The sequence below is a fragment of the Lepidothrix coronata genome, unplaced genomic scaffold (genome assembly GCF_001604755.1).
Source record: "Lepidothrix coronata isolate B3197 unplaced genomic scaffold, Lepidothrix_coronata-1.0 Scaffold63, whole genome shotgun sequence".
Classification (NCBI taxonomy): domain Eukaryota; kingdom Metazoa; phylum Chordata; class Aves; order Passeriformes; family Pipridae; genus Lepidothrix; species Lepidothrix coronata.
The window spans coordinates 945,942-968,477 of NW_016690243.1; the positions used below are offsets into that span (position 1 = coordinate 945,942).

At 39.1% G+C, this 22,536-nt stretch overlaps 1 protein-coding gene across 2 annotated transcripts in view; it reads right to left on the bottom strand.

The window, feature by feature from the left end:
- TES (testin LIM domain protein) overlaps positions 1 to 22,536 on the bottom strand; it is a 29,882-nt gene that overhangs the window by 1,609 nt on the left and 5,737 nt on the right. For both annotated transcript variants that reach the window (XM_017817919.1, XM_017817920.1), the window contains exons 2-6: positions 16,143 to 16,228; positions 6,697 to 6,949; positions 5,214 to 5,549; positions 1,743 to 1,958; positions 1,076 to 1,234 (exon numbers count right to left, since the gene is read on the bottom strand). In XM_017817919.1, the coding sequence (XP_017673408.1) occupies positions 1,076 to 1,234; positions 1,743 to 1,958; positions 5,214 to 5,549; positions 6,697 to 6,949; positions 16,143 to 16,228 (1,050 nt within the window). The remainder of the gene's footprint in view (positions 1 to 1,075; positions 1,235 to 1,742; positions 1,959 to 5,213; positions 5,550 to 6,696; positions 6,950 to 16,142; positions 16,229 to 22,536) is intronic.

The following is a 22,536-nucleotide window of genomic DNA, read 5'->3' on the forward strand; positions in this document are numbered from 1 at the left end:
CAGCATTCTGATTAGAATTCAGTTGAGGACACAAAATAATAAAATGGACATAAGAAATTATTTGCTGTTGGGACTAAACTTGGATAGTTAGGATGGTTAGGATTTCCCAATATCCAAATATTCATAAAAACCTTTTATGTCAAACAGCATAGATCTTTATATATTAACCTATACATCTGAAGAGATTAGTTACAAATCTTCCTATGCATTGACAGCTGTACAGCAATGCCCAATAATTAAATGCTATTAGAAAGTCTTGGATGTTATCTTAAAATCTGTTTGGTCACAAATTATCACTCAGATCAAGGAAGTTAATGTTTTAAGAAGAAAAAAAAAGAAACCTCTCCAAAAGACAATTCCTCATACCTCCCTCAGGTGATTATTAACTGCCAGCTAGAGATAACAGTTCTTCTCTCCATTCACTATGTAAACAGTCTGATGCACATTAGGTCAAACTCTCAACTAGCACCTAGTTAACTGATACGATATGAATGGACCCTCATCTCAGATTAGTTTCCATCATAACCATGAATCAAGAACCACCATTTTGTTCCAAAATTCTGGCTTTATCCTGTCATTCACTCTCCTTTATACCTCATGTTGTCAGAAATACAAAGAAACAAAGTACCTAGATTGCAGTTGCCACTACAGGCTTTTACCAGATCAGCAGAAGTTGACTCCCACCAGTCTCAATAAACTACAGTTGACAAGGACTAAACATTTAGCAGCATCACTTATCTTTACCTACCTTGCCCCTTCTGTTATCAAGTCCTGCTTCACCACTGGCTAAGATCAAGGTATTTTTCAATCAACCTTCTTCCCTTGGCAGTGGCTTTTATTTAAGTTTATAAGTTGACAAAATACTTGCCTGATTTTAAGTTGTGTTTTTTGTGGTTTTGTTTGTTTGATTGTTTTTTAAACAAAGGGTTTTGAGAAAGATCACTGACTCAAGCCTAAACATACATTCAATTTATACTCTTCAGATATTCCCACACTGGGAAAAAGTAAGAATTTCAAGCTCCATAGACATATGTTCCCTTCCTTCTCAGCACTAAGATGTCAGTAAGGACCTTACCTCAGCGTGGTTCTTCACGTAGCAGGATTTGCAGACTGGCTTGTCATTCACCACTACATAGATTTCCCCAGCCAAAACACAATCGCAATCAAAACAGCAGAAGTGTTTCAGATGCCAGTTTTGACCTTCTGCCTGAGTATATTCATTGCTGAATATTAGCTATGAGGAAGATATAAACAGATACATTCATTTGAACATGATCTCTTTTACTATACCTAGCCTCAGGATGTTTTGTAATTTTCAAGGAACTCCCGGTGGTTCCAGCATTGTTTGTTTCCCAAAAGCCTCCATGCCGTTCACTAAGAGCCCGCAGCTGCTAGCAGGCCCAAGAGGAGTGTTGCCTGTGTGCTGCCCAGAGTCGGTTCGCCCTCTAGTGCCCCTCATGACCAAAGAACTGCACAATAGGACTTGCTGGAAGCATTTCCCCTCACATTTCCACATCCTTTGTCCCTGTAGACCGTGCAAAATCCCCACCAAATCCAAAGCAAACTATGGATCTTCCTAAATGTGCAGTATTCGTATCAGTTTTGGTTGTTTGCAACTACTATCAGCTAAGGCTAGTGAAGGGATATCCTCTCTCTGCACTGAAATGTTTTACTAAAAACATTAATCACTTCCCAGGGGAACAAACTTGTGCCCTACAAGAAAAGACCAGAATATTTCCTACCTCATCACATCCAGCACAGCGGGGTTTCTCACTATCACAGTAATGTCTTCCACAGTACAGGTTACCATTCTTCCAGAAATAGATCATGTCTACTAGAAGTTCACTGCAGGTGCAACAGACAAAACAAGCTGGGTGCCACAATTTGTCATATCCAGCACGTTCTGCATAGACAGCTGGGTCACCTTCTTTCATGTTCAGTTTGCAGTGATAGCAGAACTGGAAAGAGGTTATTACCAAGTTAATTACGTCTTTGAGATGTACATTTATAGAAATTACATATTATCAATATATTTAATAAACTCCACCTTCCCAGACTGAAATTAAAGTATTACTTTACTCCCACGATCAGACAGTAGTGATACAGGATGCCATATTTGAGGTTTAACTAAGCAATTCAAGATTGCTTACTGGCATAGCATTAGTGCTGCTTAAAAGGATATTGTATTTTGCCATATTCATATCCTGCAATTACAGTCCGGTGTTTAAAAAAAACCAACAGGCAATTAAAATTCATGTTATGCTCTATTAGTCTTACATATTCAAGAAGAAGGAGAGAATAATGAGCCTCCATCAAAGTTAACCAACTAGACCATGACTAGCACACATGACAGGAAAATCGCTGTACTTATACATCATGAGTAGATCAAGCCCTACCTGCATCACTGGTGAAGAAAAAAAACTGTGAATATTTCAAACAAAGCTGTGTTCTAGGGATGCTAGTCACTCATGGCTGTTGTCCAACAGTCTGTGATTAATGATCTTAGGACAGGGAGAGTGACTGTGGAAAAGGGACTACAAAGCGCATGAACACATCTACACTACAAATAGTTCCAAAGAGTTTGTAGTCAGTCTTCTGCTCTATACCTGGTTACAGAGAGGGTTTTGTCATCAAGTCAAAAAAGGCAGGTAATTTATGTTACTGAACCCCAATTTTTTTTTATCTACAGTTTAATCACCAGTTTGGCATTTCCTGCACTCCAACTGGTCTGCGGACTGGCCGGAACATCCTGGGAAGGTTTTCCTCTATGACCCACATCACAACAAGCCCAGCCACAAAAGGCTTTGTGTGTGCATAAAAAAATAAAATACATATGAAATGCCTTGGCTGTAAGGCATATTGATCAGATCTGAGGCAGTTTCAAAATATACACAGAAAGACACCAAAAGGGGAGGAAGAACAACTTGGAACAGAATATGTAGGGAAACTAATGAAAGTGTAAATATATGTATATAAAGCTTTGCAACTTTTTTTTCTACTTTTAGACCTCATATTCCAAGAGAAGTCAATTGGAAGGTTAAGTAGCTGCATAGACCCAGAGGAAGGCAACATGATTCATTAACCTACCATTTACAACATCTCCAGCCTAGGTGGTTAAAAGGTACATAAAGATTTGGTTCTTTACAACATGAAAATATGCTGAATATCTACTTTCCTTTTATTCAGCTTTCAGGCATGGTGAAAGATTTTTTTTTTTTTAAACACAGAGACAATTACTATAGGTATATTTACATTAATAGTGGAGACCTGTTTGTTAGTGGTTTACTGTTATTTTTTGCTTTTTATTAGGTTTCAAAGAACAGCAATCTATTCCTGTAGCGAAAATAAATTTTCCACAGCTACAGGAACATGTGCTTTCAGACTCAGTCTGAAAGACAACACAGAAGAAAATTTGATGACCAAAGATGCAGAACCAATCGAAAAAAGTATAGACAAAGATGGCATTTCTTCTGTTAAGGATTTAAGAGCTCTTCTGTGTATTATTTTGAATTGTTAAAAAGAAGTTAAGATAATGATAAAGTATACAGCTGAAATGAAGTATCACTGCAGAAATCAGACCCCTCCCCCAAATACTTAAAAATAACATATCTGAATCCTGATTATTTAGCTCAGCATAAACTCAGTACCTAACAACAGATAAGCAACTCAAATATTCACTTACACTATTTAACACTTCTAAGCCTTATTCTAAATCATTGCCCACAGTGATAAGACATGCCTGGCTTAAATTGTAGGAAGAATACTCAGGTGCTAGAGTGAGGAAAGTTTGGAAGTGATAAATAGGTGTAATGTAAAAACAAAGCACTTTTTGATACAATTACTCAAGAGGACGGAGTGCCTCCTGCCATTAACTTAATGTAGTCCAAGGCAGTTGGCCTACAGGGAACACTGTAACGTGTGTATTTCTGTAGGTCTCCCTCGAGGAGGTAAGTGAAGAATTGCTGTGGTGAAACTAAAGTAAGCCAGTAGGAAAGTCTGATTTAAAACAAAATGACAGTAACCTAATAAAGCCACGATAAAATAACTTTTTAGTATCTTAGATTTCCCAGGACAAGACAATGGCAAAAAAAAAATTTAGAAAATAGCTACAGGTAGCCAAGTGGCACAGAACAAGACTGATTAGGGTAAGTGTGCATGTTCAAAGCTAAAACTTAAGTGTTGATTTTGTATTTCACACCACAAGTCATATACTGTGTCAGTTTAAAAACAAAAAACAACAAAAAAACCCACACCAAAAAAAGCATACCGCACTCCCCAACAACATCAAAAGCCATATTCTACAACCCACATTAACAAGCAAACTTTCTTCTTTACCTAGAACTTGTATATTCATTTTCTGTAAGTAACTTGCAGACAAATAACTTTGGGGATTCATACATATAATAGCAACATTTCTAGAAATCAAGTTACAGTAGCTTTTGACACTCCTAAATCAATGTCTACCTCCACTAAACTAATTTAATGTTACTTCAGTAACATTACCCCTATTTTGTATTTGTAATTGGTAGCTGTGACATGCACAGCAGAAGTCAGCAAGTTACGACAGAAATACTTGATTAAGGCTGCAGTTTTCAAAATATCAGTGAAAACTGGGTAACTGATTTTTGCTGAACTATTACCAGGCAGAAATCAGATGCCAAAGAATAGATAAGAAAATGGATCTGAATATGAAAAGAGGGCTAGTGAAAACAGCCATTATATGGCTTGACTTGTTAGATATGGGATGGAGAGGCATTACTTTATTATTTCTTAGTTTCATTTAATTTTAAACACAATTTGTCAAGTGGGTAATTTTGGTGCTCTTCCAAGAAAGAAGAGAAAACAGGCTTCTAAAATTAAACTAAACTCTTTAACAGGAGAATAATGTAGGAATTAGTCCGTTAAGACTACACCAGTTTTTTTTATTATTATTCTGTAAAAGCCACACTGCTATACTATCTCCAAGCTAACATGTTTTTTCATCAAGGATGAAAATGACACCTAGGAAGTTATTTGCTGCAACACATTAAATACTGTCAGAAACCAGGGCTCTCTGCAGACACTCACAGCATTTTCCAGTTCCCCTTCTTTCTTCCCCTCCCCAGATTTTCACTATTCCAAGTTAACAAACAATTTAATTGGTTAAAATGACCAAATAGAGCACTCTGGTGATAATATACCTTCTTGCTTTATCTTTCCCTTCTTATACTTACATACTGAGATGCTTTCTGATCTGAGGACTTTTCCTCCATTGCTCCTACAGCAGATGAGGTGCCTCTGTCGCCATCCTTCAGGTTATTCTCATCAGCAGCTCTCGCTTCCACATCACCAGGGAGCTTGACATCTCCTACACCAAGTGCCTCGTTTTTGTACTTCTTCACAAATTGTTCCATCTGCTTAACTTCATTGGGGGAGAGCTCGTGGCATTTTGAAGGATCTTGATCGTGAGCAGGCAGCTGCTTAGCCAACTGCTTCTTCCTGTACTGTGCGCCTTCTGAGCCAGCAACAGGCTGCTTCTCCTTTGGTAGCATCTGCATGTACTGTCTAGCCTGAATAAAGAAGGAATCAGATAGCACTTCAACTACTGACCCATTCTCTTAAGCAAATACACAACTAAAATAATCTTTACTGTTGTTAGCAACAGTTGAATTTGTCAAAAACAAAGTTCTTTCCATAAACATTAAACTCCAGAAACACTGTAACGCAGATGCATTAATTCACTTCTTCCCAGAATAAGACAAAGGTTTGCTTTTAAACCTTTTATAACATACAGAAAAGAGTTATTAGTTCTCAGAGTAAGTAACATTTACACAGCACCTTGTCTCTATCTATAACTACTGATCATCAGCACAGTCTTAGAAAAATAGAATCTGAAATAGTCTGCCTGGGAGATATAGACCATTGAAAAAATAACTCCTGCTAAATAAAGGTAAAAACCCTCCAACCCTCTAGTTTTAATAAAGCAATGACAAGCCTAAAAAAAAAAAAAAAATCAAAGTACTAACTGAACATTAAGTAACAGTCAATTTGATTAACTCACTGAAAAGGGGTAGGTTAGAGATAACGTGATTCTGGCATGGATCACATAATCTGCAGTACAATAAATTAACAATCAGAGTTTGAGAAGTGAAGCAAAATCCTCAGAAGGCTATCTACCATCTCATCTACTTCAGCTGAAAATATACTGGCAGAGAGCTGCTCTTTTAGATGTCAACACTGACCTTATTCTTACCATATACAGTAAAAGCTATAAGCAAGACTGTGTTCCCCTTAACTTTAAACAATGACATAAATTGATGGGGGGTTGGTTTTGGTGTTGTTTTTTCTTTTTTTTTTTTTTCTGTTTATTTGTTTTTTGTTTCGGTTTGTTTTTTCCTTTAAGCCCACACTCCATGAAAATTTTTCAAGTTTATTAAAAAAAAGGCAGGTTAGAGAAATCAGGACTCCAGGGACTTACAGTTAAGAGTTATCTGCTATTAAAAACCATCTCATCTCCCCAGATTTTAAGAACTTCCACATACAAGCATCCATGAAGCAAGATGACAGAGGCAAGACTCATTAAAAAGGTACCATATTTTCAGTTTTGAAGAGGAAGAGAAGGCTACAAGTGGTAAAATTATCCTTCCAGTAAGCTCTACTACTTTATTTCCCATCAACTCCTGCCTTGAACGTGAAAAAAAAGTAAGCTGGACTTACAAGGGTCTGATTCTGAACAGGAGGAGCCCACTCATAAGTCACAGTATTGATGGATATGTTCTTCTTGGCTGGCACTGGATTGGTCAGTATCATTACATTGCGTTTATACACGGGATTGCCATCATTCTTCAGCTTTGCAATAAGGGTCGTGTATTTTGTATCTTCAAAGAGTTTCCCCACTTTCCGATCTTCCTCATTGCTTGAGAGGATATCATGCTCTTCCTGGCCACATTTGCAGTTGCGGCATATTTTTCTGAAATTCATGGAAACAGCAACAAAATTACCATCTCAATCAAAATGACATCTCACACCAGCTGTGTGTGTAGTAACATCACCTAACCTCTTGTTTCCAGTGTTTTGATTAGGAAACATCGTTTCCTAAAAAATTAGGAAGCTTTTTACAAGTTATTCCATAACATGTTAAACACCTCTTTATTTCTCCTGTTGTATTATTTACATTGTTTACAGATATTGTTATCAGATAGATATCAGTCAACTACACTAATGCATTTTGAATATGATGCCATATCATTCCTTCAGTTACATCTCAACACTGGTCACACACATACATGTCCATTATCAGCCATCTACCAGATTTATTTTAAGTTGCCTTGATGCATCTACATGACTCCCGCAGCAATTGCTTATTTGGGCTTTTAGTTTTTCAGTTGCTCTTTATACACTCAGAGTTACATACACCGTACTATTTTGTTCATATGCATTTCACTGTATGCATGATATTCGGTTATCACAGAGTTGCCATCATGTGGAAACAAGTATTTCTTAGAAAGGAAAAAAAGTGCATACATTCATATATACAGTGTAACTGCACCAAGTTCTGTTCAAAGCATAGCGTTTAAAGAGAAGATGAAAGAAAAGTGTAAGGCTTATATGGACAAAGCCTTTCGAACAGCTCTGAACCAAGTCAGAAGTACTCTGGCACATGCTGTAGAGAGAATTTTCACGGATAACAGCCTTAAAAGGTAGAAGCATATCTACTTACTTAGATATAAATGGTATTCTTTTATATACAAGACACTTCAACTGCTTTGGCTAATGGATATGAGAAAGCAATTTATTACCTTAAGCATAATTAAACAATTCACATATAATGAGCAGAACCTTGGATTAGACAAGCTAGTTTATTATTTATTCATGGCTTCCCCAGAACTTCAGTTCAAAGTAGTCAGTCACTGTATACAGAAACTAGTGAAGCTGGATGTTAACTAAAGGTTCTTATTATAGACTAAGAAAACAGATCAACCTTCTGGATCTCTGGAGTTTGAAGAAGAATGAGCAATATTTTACCCCATTATCTATCCTTTACCCCATTATTTATCCTTCAAACAGCATAAACTACTACCTATAAATTGCTTCTCAACCCTGCATGCCAAAACCCATTGAACTCTAACCTTGTTCTGCATCTTGCTTTCTACAGTCTTGAAAACAAGTTAGGTGCCTTAAGATAAGCTATGTCACAGGTACAAGACAAGAACATGCCACTGACCCCAGCAGGCCTCTGAGGGGATAAGAAAGGAAGGAAGAAGGAGGACCTGAGTTTAACTGGTCACGTGAAGTGATGCACAGCCAGCCCCAAACATATGCCCTCCATATGTACACCAGTTTATGATGTGGGGTACTATCAGTTCAGTGTGTGGTGGATGCTGCCCTGGTCATGTGGTTATACAGCAACCACAAATTATGGTAATAAGCTATAACGTCAACTACAAATAAAAATAATAGCTAACTGCAATAAAAATGAACCACTCCACTCTAATAACATGCAAAATAAGGTTGTTAAGCAGAAGGGACTTCACTTTGCAACAGAAATATCTAAAGAGATCAATAATTGGCTGTCCAACAGCTTCCAACTCATTTCCACAACAGGAAAGATGTACAATGTCAAAGCTGATACTTATCTGAATTGCTACTAAACACTAAGTACTTTGGAATCTCCCAGCTTACCAAAATGTTCAAACATGAACTAGCATCGCCCATTAAGCATAAGAGCTGTACTGAGCATTTCAAGCAATCGAAACAAAGTTTTGCAAGATCTTCAGCATCAGTCGACATGAGCCCTTTACATAGCTAATACCTAGAGATTGTTTAATAAACTAATAAAGAAATTCATACTCACTTTGCTCATCTTTTAAGGCATGCATGTGATTATACCTTATTACCAACTCTTCATCGTATCTTCTTTGAAATCTAATACAAGGTGACAGAATCAGACCTTGTTTTTCAAAAATTTAGTGATTATTATATCATGATCATAATGCAGCTTTGTGCCTCACCACATACATGCAACTGGACTTGAAGAATTTAGTCCATCTGAACAACATCTTACCAGATATTTTGTTTACTTTTTCAACTTAAACCTTTAAGCAACAGTAAGCCCCAGTTTTACTCTTACCTCTTGACAGAATGTGATCTAATAACACTGGTGAGCAAACCGATATTCTCAAGTAACCTGCACAGACTCATGCAAGTAAAGTATAATCTCACTGTCCAGAACTGCTCTGCTTGTAGGACAAACCTCAATAAGAACAGTTTGTATTGTTTTATTGCCTGTGCAGTCACAACTGCAATGTGACAGGCTGTGCAGCTCTCCCCATCTGTAAAGCATCCCACTACAGAGAGGCAGCACTGACAGCCTGCAGAGACCAGACCACCCCTTATAAGCTGTGGTGGAATTCTTCCCAAGACTTTCACATGTGCTGGAAGAGCCACAAGGGTACCTTATTTTTGCTCACATTATGCTACTAGGAAAAGATATGCAATGTCATGACATTCTTTCAGAACGCAGAACAGCTTAGAGATCCTGTTTTTATTTTCAACTATGTGAATGCCTAGACTCAATAACTGCTGTTATCATTCTCTGTCCTACCTTAAAGGCTTAATATGTTTCACTAACTTCAGTATCCGTGAGAGATTTTATTTTTTTGTTTTCCTCATAAATAGGTGGTTGCAAAGAAGTGAAAGCAAACAATTTGTCCTCAGATCCTTCCTGGGACCCACTGTGAAAACTGGCATAGAACTCCTGTGCTTTGTACTTGCACTGAAAATAACGAGATACTAGTCTTCCTTGCCCCCGCACCTACCGAGAATCTGAGTGTGTACATTTCAGTATAATGCCATCTCCTTCCTCTTTCATGGTTAAGTGAATGACTCTTTGCCTACATAGAGTCTGGAAGAAGCTGGTACAGGGGCTATGTTGCAAAATTACAAGGGTAGTGGCCTTGGCACTAGAACTTGTGGACAACTAGGGTCACATCAGAATCATGCTCATTGTCAGTCCCCTCTGCAGAAGGAATATGGCCAATTACTTCTTTTTAGAACAGACAGACTGGTCATTTCTGGCTATGCACACATTTCTGGCTATGCACACGTTTCTGGCTATGCACACGTTTCTGGCTACAATACAGCTTTCTCACTGAAGCAACCCCATGCCATTACCTCAAACTTATACTTCACAAGTCTGTCTGATAATTGGTGCTTCATCTTTGGCGTTAACATGTTAACACCTCAAATGTGCCAGAAAAAAACCCCAGTTGCTGTTATATACATACACAGACATATACATATATAAACACGTATGTATGTATAGGCAACTTTATCTCCTTTGACTCTATCACAACAATAGGCAGTGAAAATTTCTTGTTCTCTCCACCTGTACTGTTGAAAACATTTCCCCTCCACTTGAGGGCATTCGGCAAGATCCCTACTGAAGGAGATGTTACGGACTCGTAGTTACATGTTCACAGCTCTCTGGACCTCAGAGCAGAAATGTTCCTCCACACAATTCTCAACAATTTGGGAAGGTCTTCCCATTCAAAACATGGAAGACTGTGAAGTTTCCTCCCTATCTGTGGAATTAAAAGTTGCATATCTGTAAAATAGAGATCTAGTAGATAGCGCCTTGCCTCCAGGTCTTGAGTCACTACAGAGAAGCAAGAAAGGTATACAGATTCCATCCTCTCTCTCAAGTGGTAAATTCCTTTGTCCTGGAAGTCTACTGACTACAAGGATCAAACAATTCCAGTCCCTTCTCCAAGACCAAATGTTGCATCCAACCAAAGGTTGCATCCTCCTGCTTTCCTATGTTTTGGTGCATGGAGAGGAAAAATCATTCTGACCGTGATCCTTCCTATGCTAGCTACTAGGGACAGGAGGCAGCAGATGCAAGCACAGAGAAACCCTCAACAAATACCTGGCAAGTCCTGAGGCTTGTGCCCTACACATGGAAAGACTAACCTCTTCCTATCACAGAATGGGTATGGCTGGAAGGGACCACAGCAAGTTATCTGGTCCAACCTCCCTGTTCAAGCAGGGCCATTGTAGAGCACATGGCACAGGACTGCATCCAGGTGGTTCTTGACTATCTCCAGCAAGGGAGACTCCACAACCTCTCTGGGCAATCTATTCCAGTGCGTGGTCACCGGCACAGTAAAGAAATTCTTCCTCATATTCAGGTGGAACTTCCTGTGCATCAGTTTCTGTCTGTTGTCTCCAGTCCCATTGTTGGCACCACCGAGAAGAGCCTGACTCCATTCTCGTCACCCTCCTTTCAGATACTTATAGACATTGACGAGGTCCCCTCTCAGTTGTCTCTTCTTGAGGCTAAACAGTCACAGCTCCCTCAGCCTTTCCTCGTAAGAGAGATGCTCCAGTCCCTTTAATCATGTTTGTTGCCCTCCACTGGACCACTCTAGGAGCTCCATGTCTCCTGTACTGAGGAACCCAGAGCTGGACACAGCATTCCTGATGTGGCCTCACCAGGGCTGGGCAGGATCACCTCCCTCAACCTGCTGGCAGTGTTCTTCCTGATGCACCCCAGGATGCCATTGGCCTTCTTGGCCACCAGGGCACGCTGCTGGCTCATGGACAGCTTGTTCTCCACCAGGACCCACAGGTCCTTCTCCGCAGAGCTGCTTTTCAGCAGGTCGGCCCCAGCCAGTATTGGTACCTGAGGTTATTCTTCCCCAGGTACAGGACCCTGCATTTGTCTTTGCTGAATTTCAGACAGTTCTTCTGTGCCCATCTCTCCAACGTGTCAAGGTGCTTTTGAAGGGCTGCACAGAACCCTCGTTATCATCCACTCCTCCAGCTTTGTGTCGGCACTGAACCTGTTGAGAAAGCGTCTGTCCCTTCATTCAGGTCTGTAATTCTATGATTCCTTCTGTTACGTTTCCCTGCTATCTATGAAGCTATAGTAACTGCAAATGCTTTGAACTGCATCTCATACTTGTCTGTCAGTGGTAGTATCAGAGAATCTTAAAGTCAACTTAAAGCTCTCCCTGCCTTCCAGGGATTTTATCTGTGCAGAGAAGCCAGACGCTGAAAAAGGTCATTCCCAAGCTTAAGATTCTTATCCCCAGAAGCTTCTTCATATCTTGGCAAGCCACAGCAGAGACCATTATCACTGTCTGGTATATACACAACCAAGATAAATCAGAACCTTCCCTCCCACTTCTAACAACTTCTAACTCCTGTCCCATATTTCCCTCTAATGGGAAATATGTTCCCAAAGAGCAACATGTAACTGAGTAGCAGTCTTGTATCCAGCCTGCCCTGCTACATGTGTGTGGAGGCTGTTTTGCAGACTGAACTAAGTATAACACCAAAATTAAGAAAACCCTTCCTAATGCTGCTTCTACACTTGGACAAAAGTATGATTCTGAGGACAATTTTGAAAGCAAAAGTTATGAGCTCACTAAGATAAAGCAGATAATTTTTAATCATTCAGCTACATTGTAGACCCTGTCTTTCATTTTATTCATTTTGTGTGCAGCTCACAACACTGAGGCTATCAGAATTTCAAAATTCAGGAAAAAAAATTACTAAAGGTTTTGTTTACCACCATTTTTATACTACCCTCAATTTACAGTTCTGCACCTATAAAACCTTCACACAATAGTGTCTCAAAATTTACAGCACAAACTTGCCATCCCAGAAGAGATATTTTCCAAACACTCCCAGTACAGAGAAGAAGGGTGTAGCAACTCCGTGTAAAACTCTGCCACTAGATAGGTACTTAGATTTTTTTGTGCTCTTTCCAATCTGACCCCCCAGAGGAAGAGCTGAGACTCTTTTGTACGGAAATACAGAAAGAAATTACTTGGTAGCTGTTTGAGGAACACCGTTTCAGCGGATCAGGCCAAGGGCTGTGTGAGGCGGCTCCTCCCAGGAGAGGGCAGTGTCACCCTTACACCGCCCGCAGCCGCTGCTGCCTCACCGCGCTGCGTCAGGCTCGTACGGAGATCACCGTCTTCCTAATGCCTGTAGGGGGCTGTGCTTTGTGTTTGTAGCTAAAACAGCCTTGATAGCACTCGCTATTGCTGAGCACTTCTGGCACAAAGTCAAGGCTCCTTTGTTTTTGCACTCTGCCCCTACCTCAGCAAGTCAAGATGCTGGGAAGGGGCACAGCCGACTCAAATTGGCCAGAGAAATGCTGAATACTATATAATGTCACGATCAGCAGTATGACAGAGGTAAAGGGTCAAGAAGGCAGGGTTTCTGACTTCTAGAGTAGACACTGCTTGGAGACTGGCTGGGCATCAGTCTGCTGATGGGAGGTGGCCGGTGATTACCTTTGCATCACTTGCTCACCCCCCATTTCACCTATTAAACTGACTTGACTTCAACACATGAGTTCTCATTTTTGTTCTTGCTTTTTGGTCCCACACTGTGTACACAGGGCAGGGAGCAAGCAGCTGTGTGGGTGGCTGGCTGCTGGCTGGTCTCGATCCCTCCCCCAGTTATTCCCCCAATGAGTAACAGATTCTCTAACTACAATTCTTACTTCAACACTTGTCTTTTACAGATGAGTAACAGTAAAACTAGTGATTAAACTTGAACTGATTTTGATCATTCATGCTACAAAGACAATATTCTGTTCACTTGTGCTACAGTTTGTTTCTACTTCAGTTTCAAATTTTAAGGCTAATGACTAAGTGAAAAGAATCTTTCTGTTCAAGTGGTAGACTCCCAAAATATCATCATGCAAAGTATATTAATATTTTTTTCTTTGAAAACTGTTTACACAAAACGGAATTAAGACTTCAAATTCATACACATACAGTCCCCAGTAGCAGCTCTGCTGGAGAAACAGCTGTTTTCTAACCCATTCTTGAATTGTCCCAATTGCTAACTTCTCAGCTGTTTCAGAGGTATGTGCCACATTTGTCTGACTCATAGATGAAGCTTCTCAGAACGCCTCCAGCCACCTTATTTATCTGGTCTATCCTATATAGATTCAATTTCCAAATGAAATCTTACTTAAATTGTCACTGTTTTTACATCTTTTTCCTTACCTGCTCTTTAGTCCACTGCTGTCTACAAGCTCTTCCTTTCTAGGAGAGGCAGTGTTCTGATGAGCTATGAATTTAGGACCTGGCACAATGAGGCCTAACCACAGGAAGACAGTGAAACACATATAAAGAAAAGCAGACGCTTCCTAACTTGGCAATCATACTAATATGTGACTAAATCACTTCAGCCATTTTATTTCTTTTTACACCAAATTCTTCCCTTTTAAAGAATAAGCTAGCAATTACAAAGTCTAACAGTGAGAGCTAAGCAAAAAAAAGAAAAAAAAAAGGGAGAAAAAAAGTTCACTGGACTAATCTTTTTCCTCCCACACTTGTGATTTCCCCATCTATCATGGTGACTGTGAACAAAGAGCTTTCAAGTAGAAAGCAATAAAGTTATCATCTAACCATAGATAAACACTATTTAATCTTGCATTTTTTAATTCTCTTTTATTGCATTACCTCCACACATTAAGTGTGTTATGTTTTACTTTACTCGTACTTCTACGCAAATTCCTTCAGTGACTCAGTGCATATTAAAAAAGTCATTCCATAAATTGTCTTTTATCTTTAGATGATCACATTTACTTATTAGTGCATTACCACTTCTTGCTCCATATCATTATTTGTAAGTTATTTCTATAGCTACATATCACAGTATAGTGACCCTGGTGGTCTAGAGGTTAGGGTGCAGGACTCTCACCGCTGCGACCCGGGTTCGATTGGCCCCTGGTGGTCTAGAGGTTAGGGTGCAGGACTCTCACCGCTGCGACCCGGGTTCAATTCCCAGCTCCCGGGCAGATGGAGCTCGTTAGCCCTGTAAGGCAATCCATCTAAGAGAAGGTCACTCTAAACAAACCTACGTCCTGAGACCCTCACTGCCACTGTCCAAGCTTGCTTGGCCCCGGCAGATGAACCTCAGGATTAAAGGGTGGGCTCAGTTCAGCGCACGCTGTGTCTCACCTAAAAAATCCACTGCGCAGGCTCGAAGGGTTAATGACCTTTCCCAAATCTTCGCTCGCGAAGACTGGACATTATTATTATACATATCACAGATACACAATCAACAAGCTATATTCTTATCAACTTATAGCAAGCTTTTGCTGTGTTTTGTTTTTGTTTGCCTGGTTATTTTCTAAACAGAGTCTCATCAGCAGTCAAATATTTAGGCAAAGACAAAATCTCCTAGGCCTTATTAGCACCTGATGCCACCATGACTGGGATACAAAGCCTACCTTCAAAAAACCCCACAAAATAAAACTCTACTGCAGATACAGTTATGGTTCTAGCTAAACAGCGTTGACAATATGTAATAATTTTTACTGTTAGCATGTGCTAGCGCTACTAACAATTATCTGGTTTTATGTCCTTTTCAGGTGTTTTCCCTTTCAGAAGGACTTTTTTTAAAAATCAGAATCACTAAGCTACATCTTAAAGCATACCCAGTACAATGAGTGAACTGGGTCAGCTACATATATATGCATTAATATACATATATAGATGTTGTTCCAATAAAACAAGAAAGGTCTTAATGGCATACAAAGTTTCTGCCCAAATGGCAAAGACTATAACACAGACTATTTATTGCTATCATCAACTCACTGGTACAGTAACAGTGCATTATCCAAGGTTGAATACTATCCAAGTTACTTGAATTGTGCCACCTCTTCCCCCTTTTAAGTCATTTGTAGCTGTATACAAAGTTTCAACATATTTTCAAAATAATTTTACCTTGAGTCTCAGATCAAAGCTTATCTATTTGGTCAGGAGTTGAGAATGCATTTTATCACTGAGATAAAACACACTTCTTCCCTGTCAATTCTCTTACAGTAAGGATAGCCATGTTTTTACAAACCTACTTCACATGTTTAGTCAGCTAAAGCAAATGCTTCAGTAGAAGTACTACCACTTTTTTTTTCAGTGTAGATGAAATGTACGTTCACAAGTGATTAGATACTTAAACACTCTGTTGTAATGCATCTGAGAAGCTTTGGCCCTAAACCTTGTCAGCTTTTTAAAAGCATCTCAGTAGTTTAACCAAAAGAGAGAACAAAAGCAGTCACTTAGACATTTGCATACATGTACTTAGGTCTACAGTGCTGAGTCACAGTAGAGGATACATCTGGTGTCACTTACCTCCAGTAATGAAGCTCAAATCCTTCACACTTATCCTTGCATTTTAAGCAGGGGGCACCAAACCCTTCCTCGTGGCCCAAGCCCATCTGTGTACAGAGCAAGATAACTATAGTCAGCTTCAAGAATAATACTGCATGAGTGATCTTACTGCTGCCTTTATAATCTGCAATCTACAGTTAAAGCAAAAGATTAAGCACCTGAGTAAGCTGACATCAGGACAGGATTTTGGGGTCCACTCACCTTCCTATTGTATCTACATAACTAACAGTGTTCACACCAGCCTGTTCACAGAGTTGAGCTAGCAGGCAGAGCTAGCTTTAGCCAAAAGCAAGTATTTTTCTGGTGACTTGTCTCCCCAGCCCAGCTTGCTCTACAAGCATCAGACAAGGGAAGAAGCAGATTCTTTGCATCCCTTCCTTATGTTTGAAGCTCTGAAACCACAGTGAGTGAGGCCAGAAGACTTTAAGTCAAAGGACATTTAATCCAGCTGTCAGGACCAAGTGATTTAAAGTATATGACTTGGCAAAATACAGGTGATCAAGAAATAAACAAACTCCACATTTACATTTATTTAGGAATAAAGGTAAGAACTAAGCATTTAGTCTAATATTTCTCAGTATATTTGAGACTGCACTCTGATAGTGGACTCATACCAGCTTATTTTTGGGGGGAAATGGAAACAGCACAGTTAGCAAAAGCAATGACCATAAGTGATAAGTAAAGGGTTTCATGGTGAAAAAATTAAAAGGACAGATGACCAATTCTTAATGCAGAGGAAATACGAGAGAATATAAAAAAAACAACCAGTGCAGAGTGAAGGCCAGGTATTCACATAATATATCAACACATCAACAAATTTAACTGAGTAACAGCCACTCGAAGTTTGAGGTGAAAAACAGACATGAAGCACCATAACTTATGCGTTCATATAACACAGTAAATTTAAAATGTATTATTCCAGCTCTTTAAACCTTTAGGAAACATTGCTCTTAAATCAGACAGATGAAGGACCACAGAATTGTGGCCACAGCAGGGTATGCAGGCTCATGCCCAACACGCAGAGAGGAATCCATCCCGACATTCCCAGCCATCGCTCCAGCAGCATGAGGAGTGCTCCCAGCTTTCTGGGTAGACACTGTGTGAGGGATGGTCATTGTGAAGGAGACAGCTCACCTACAGTTTAGCTTTTACCACAAATGGAAACTGAGCTAAAGCTGACAATTTCTGGTACAAATCTTAGTTCTGGCAACAATAGCACAATGCCAAAGTTGATTAGATGTTGTGATACAGTTTTATTATTAAGTTTGCCATTTAATTTGAGAAATTGTACTACTATTGTTGTATGTACAAGGATATAAACAGCTCAACTTTCAACTTGTTTCTGTCCAAAACGAAGGAACAGATTATTCATATACCACTTATTTAATGAAGAACATGTGCTAAGGTGCAGGGAATACCACATTTTCAGTTATTTTATAATTTAAAGAATCAGTGTCTTTACAGTCATTAGACATCCCTAAGGAATTACAAAGCTTGCCTGCAGATCGTGGTCTATTTAGAGGAAAGCGATACGGCAGCTATTGAGCTACTGTTGCAACTGCAGGGATGGACTGAGGGACATAAAATTATTTCTTTCATATCTGCAAGACCAAATACAAGCCTACTGTGATCTTGGTGACATCATAATCAACCTAAGGACTCAAGAAGTTCACATGCTATAAGTGCTAACCTGAAGCCTACCAGAAGACATGCAAAATAAACATAACTTTAAAGATTAAGTTCTCCATCAGCTACACCTTTGTCTAAGCTAACAGGTTAATAAAAGTTTGCGTCCACTGAAGATGGGCATTTACAGGGGTCTTATCTGGAATCCAGAGCTCCCCCATAAGAATACTGTACCTCATGAACACACATACACATACCACAAAACAACTAAACACTCTTGTCCAGTCACACTCAACTAGAACAAAATGTTGGCCAGGATGTTCTCTGAAGAGAAAGAGGAAGCTAAAGCAACACAAAAGAGCTGCCTTTTTTGTTGGGAGGGACAGGTTGTTTTTTGTTTGGTTTTTAAAATCATCCTCCCTAAAAAGCTGGTAAACTTAAAATATGCTTGCACTACCCTAAGAAACAACCAAAATACCCACAAAACCCTCATCGCCCAAAAAAACCCCAAAGGCAACATTAAACCCATTCTCTCATGCTACTACTTCAGCTACAAACTGGCATTACTTCTTTATGCTTTGGCTCTCTCCTCCTTTAAAAAGACTTGAAGGGGAAGAAATAACAATAATCTTCTTAGTGTTGTAATTAGAAGACTTAGAAACTTAGGATCACTTGTTTAGAGTGCACTTTTTTTTTTTTACAGTGCACAGAGAAATAGCCTTGACATTTCAAGAATTCCCAAAACAGAATCTGAAATGCAAGTAAGAAAATAATTTTTTTTTTTCAAATTTTTAACATATTTTCAAGTGTCTTAACATTTAAGGTTTTTTAAAAGCTAAAAATACCTCTTTAGAAACAAATTAAGGAGAGGAAATCTGTGCTGTCTAAATGCTCCACCCAGAACATACTCCCTCTGCAGACTACAGAGACAGCCATCAGCCAAGCCTACTTACACCTTCACAACCAGCAGTCTAAATGCACATTTCTTCAGAAATGCAGGATTCCATATTCCCTGGCTAGAAATACAGAGAACATTATTAAGTAAATGCTTGTGCAACTTGAGACAAATAAATTGAATTAGCAAATGAGACTGATTTGTTTTGAAATAGGTTTTTCATTTTACTGTGAAACAGAAAGGGGACAACCTTTCTATACGCAATGTCTGGTCACCTTATGGAAAAAGTTGAGCTCACAACTAAGGGGCACACTGAAAACTAAATTAGATGAGATTCCAGATGCACACACAGCCTCAGCCTTTGTTCTGACAGAGAAACTATGTGGGTGCTTGCTGAAAATAAGGATGTAAAATAACAGCACAGTGCTTTTGAGTTTGGCTATCTAAAAGTCAGTGCATGTCACATGTTCCTCCAGAGTCCTGTAACGGGACATCCTTCAGCTGTAAAGAAGCATCAGCCTCTGAAGTGACTGTTTCTTCTTCAGCAGCCAATTCTACTGTAGTTTGGGAAATTCAGAAAGCCCAAAGCTGCAGTGTGTTGCTGCTTTGCTGCTGCCTGCATCTATCCCCGTGTCTTCTGCAAGACATGGTCAGCTCCATTCTGGAGAACCCAGAGATACAGAGCTGGCTGAGCACCCACTGGAGCAGGAATGCATGCCTGAGAACAGGACGGAATCCATTTTCCCCATAAATGGAGCTATGGAAGAAATGGCAGATACGTCAGTTGGAATACTGCCAGAAGAAGTTTCCTGTCTGTCTACCACCATTAATTTTCATTTAACAGCAAAAGCTATCCCAAACCAACTGGTATTACTAAAATACTCAATACGGATTTAAATACTCTGCGTACAGAAGATGATATAACTATGATTGAGATCATCTTTTATATGCTGCTTTCAATAGTACCTCAAGGGCAAAGAATTTTAAATGGTTACCACTAAGAGAGAATTAGTGAGAGACCATCCTGTTTCAGTTCAGATTGGAATCCAGTGACAAAAGTAGGCTGTCTTTACAGTAAGGAGTCATATGTGCTAGCTTACTGTCATCTTAAAAACCCCGAATGATCATATTCAGGAATCTAATAGTTTGTTCAGATATGTTAACAGAGAAGTTGCTATGCAATAACAATAAGTTAGGTTTAAACTAAGTTTATTGAACACTACCAAGAATCAAAGTCCAACTTTCCCCTTCCTATTAACTGAAACCTATCAGCAAACGTGGAAGTCCTGCCTTGTTGCAGTTTTAGAATATCAATTTCAGAATTTGCATTCCTGCAAATTGAGTATATTTCAGAGACCATCAGACAATAAATACCTCCCCACATGGGATTCTATGAAAAAAAAAACCATGGATGCAAATGGGTTATGCATGTGGAGGTACATAGCCAGTTTAGTCTGCAGGCTAAAACAGATGCAATTACATTTTGTCAGCTACAGTTTCTCTTATGTGGTAAAACACGGATAAGTTTGTTAAGAAGTTTGTTCCTACATTGAATAAACTGTGCCACAGTTCCAAGTGCCAGCAAAAAAAATAATTTTCTGATGAACGAAGGATTAGTTTTTAATAGTTAAACAGTATAATGACACAGAAAAGATTACTGCTGACAGTTACAGGACAAACAGAGATAAGCCCTAAAAAAATCTTAGATTAATTAAAACATAAGGCAGAGCAGTAGTTTTTAAAGCTTGCCTGTACTTCTTTTAATACGTATAGATTATTTTAAGTTCAAAGAGCTGTCTGGAGGTCACCCAGTTGCTCACAAAGAACAGGTGCCACAAAACTGTATTTGCCCAGGGTCTTGTACAGATGTAGGTACAACATCCTTGTTCAACAACACTGGACCTCACAGATGAATGAAAAAAATCTCTGTTTAATTAGTATTTGTCACACTGCAGCTTCTGCCCACTGTCTTTCAATATTATCATTGTACATTGACTAGTCTGGTTCTGTTTGTCTATTTTCTCCTAAGCAGCTGGGCACAAACAATAGAAGGAGTATCTTGACAGAGTTCCCCTTGGAAGTCTTTAGTTATTTTAATAGTTACCATTCAATAGTCATCACACCCAACACAAATACATCCCTCAAATAAAGTTAGTTGCTCTGATCTCCCTGCCCTTTACAAAGAAGCCCCTGGGTGCAATGGTAGCAATGTGGTAAAAGAGGAGCCTGTAACAAAAGGTAGAAGCGCCACTTGACATTTCCATGTTTCCCCCCCACAACATTTCTTTTACCTCCTCAGTCCCACCAAGAGACCAGAGATAACTCAGGTCTCAGCTGCTTTTCCTTCCTTCCCCAAAGGGGACTTCTGAACCACCAGACAGGTGAACTGCATTACTCCTTCTCCTTCCACAGACAGTAAGACACAACACTGGTTACTCAGCCTTTGCAGAAGATTGATAGGGCCCCTCAAATGTTCAAGATATCTCCAGAATTTGAAAGGATGTGGCTATACAGTGAGAATGTTGTTATTAATGGGCTGCAACAATTAACTGTGAGCCTCAGATTAAACCCTTAAAAATTAAATCTTCAATATCATTTTGCAGATCTTTCTCCTGTGCTCTTCATTACTCCAAGGGGAGAAGCAAAGAGATCCATGCTAAAGCTATTCTTGGATTTACTATAAAATCCCAGGAATCTTCTGATTTGAAGGTTACCTAACTATTGATCTATTTGAGGAACAGATGGGAAAACACCTGCATAGCACAACAGATTTCTAGCACATCCTAATGTGCTTTAGGGACTTTCAAAGAAGGGAAGGTAAAGCAAGAATGAAAAAGGAGGGGAAAAAAGAGACCATGAGAACAAGACACATTAGGAATTTCATATGCTGTGCCTGCTTAATTGCTGAGACCTGATCTTGTACTACTATATTCTGTACTATGAGATGTCTTCTCTAGTAGAGAAGACAAACTGAAGATTAAAATAGGTTACAGCACTTAAACTTTAGAAACAAAAGAAAAATAATATTTCTTATGATTCCAGAATGAAAAAAAAACAAAACCACACCACTACAAAAGACGTGTTCATATCTGGACAATGCTCTTATAAAACTGTGACAGACACTGAGAAGAAAGAAAAAATTTCAGATCTGTAGCAAAGAGCAGCATCCCATGAACCACTCTATATTTGTTATTATTTAACATGTCTATTAAAATTGATGGTAAGTTTGATCCTGTTGTTTTTTTTTTTAAATACGCATTTTGAATTAGGGAAAAGTTGACCAGAATTAAGAAGACTGGGTTTGAAAGCCCCTTTTGCACAGAAAGAAGGATGCCAAAAAGTGATTGCATCCAAGAAAAATATTTGAAAGATGATCCGGGCAGGACAAGTAGAAGAATAAATCGAGGAGCTGCAGTAGCCTATGATAGTACACAAGTACTAAGAATTTATTTTATTATGATGTTCTCAACAAAATATCATATAGCTCAGGATCTAAATATTTAAGACACTGCTACACAGAGTATCATCAAGAGACTAACAGGTAATAAAAATACCTCAGCTGGATAGAAAACAAATGTTTATTCACAAAGTCCAGCATCATACTAGCTATGTTTGAATGCAGCTGACATACTATCTATACACACTATCTAACACTATCTATAAACCCCCAATACAACTCTATCCATCACCCAATGCTGCAGAGGCATTTTCACAATATTCTGTGTATTTGTTTTGACATCAGCGCTCTTACCCAGTTGCATCTTTTACCATTAGGTTTTCAGAAGTGGACCTGGAAACCTACATACTCACTTTTTACGATCTTTAGCCATGCAG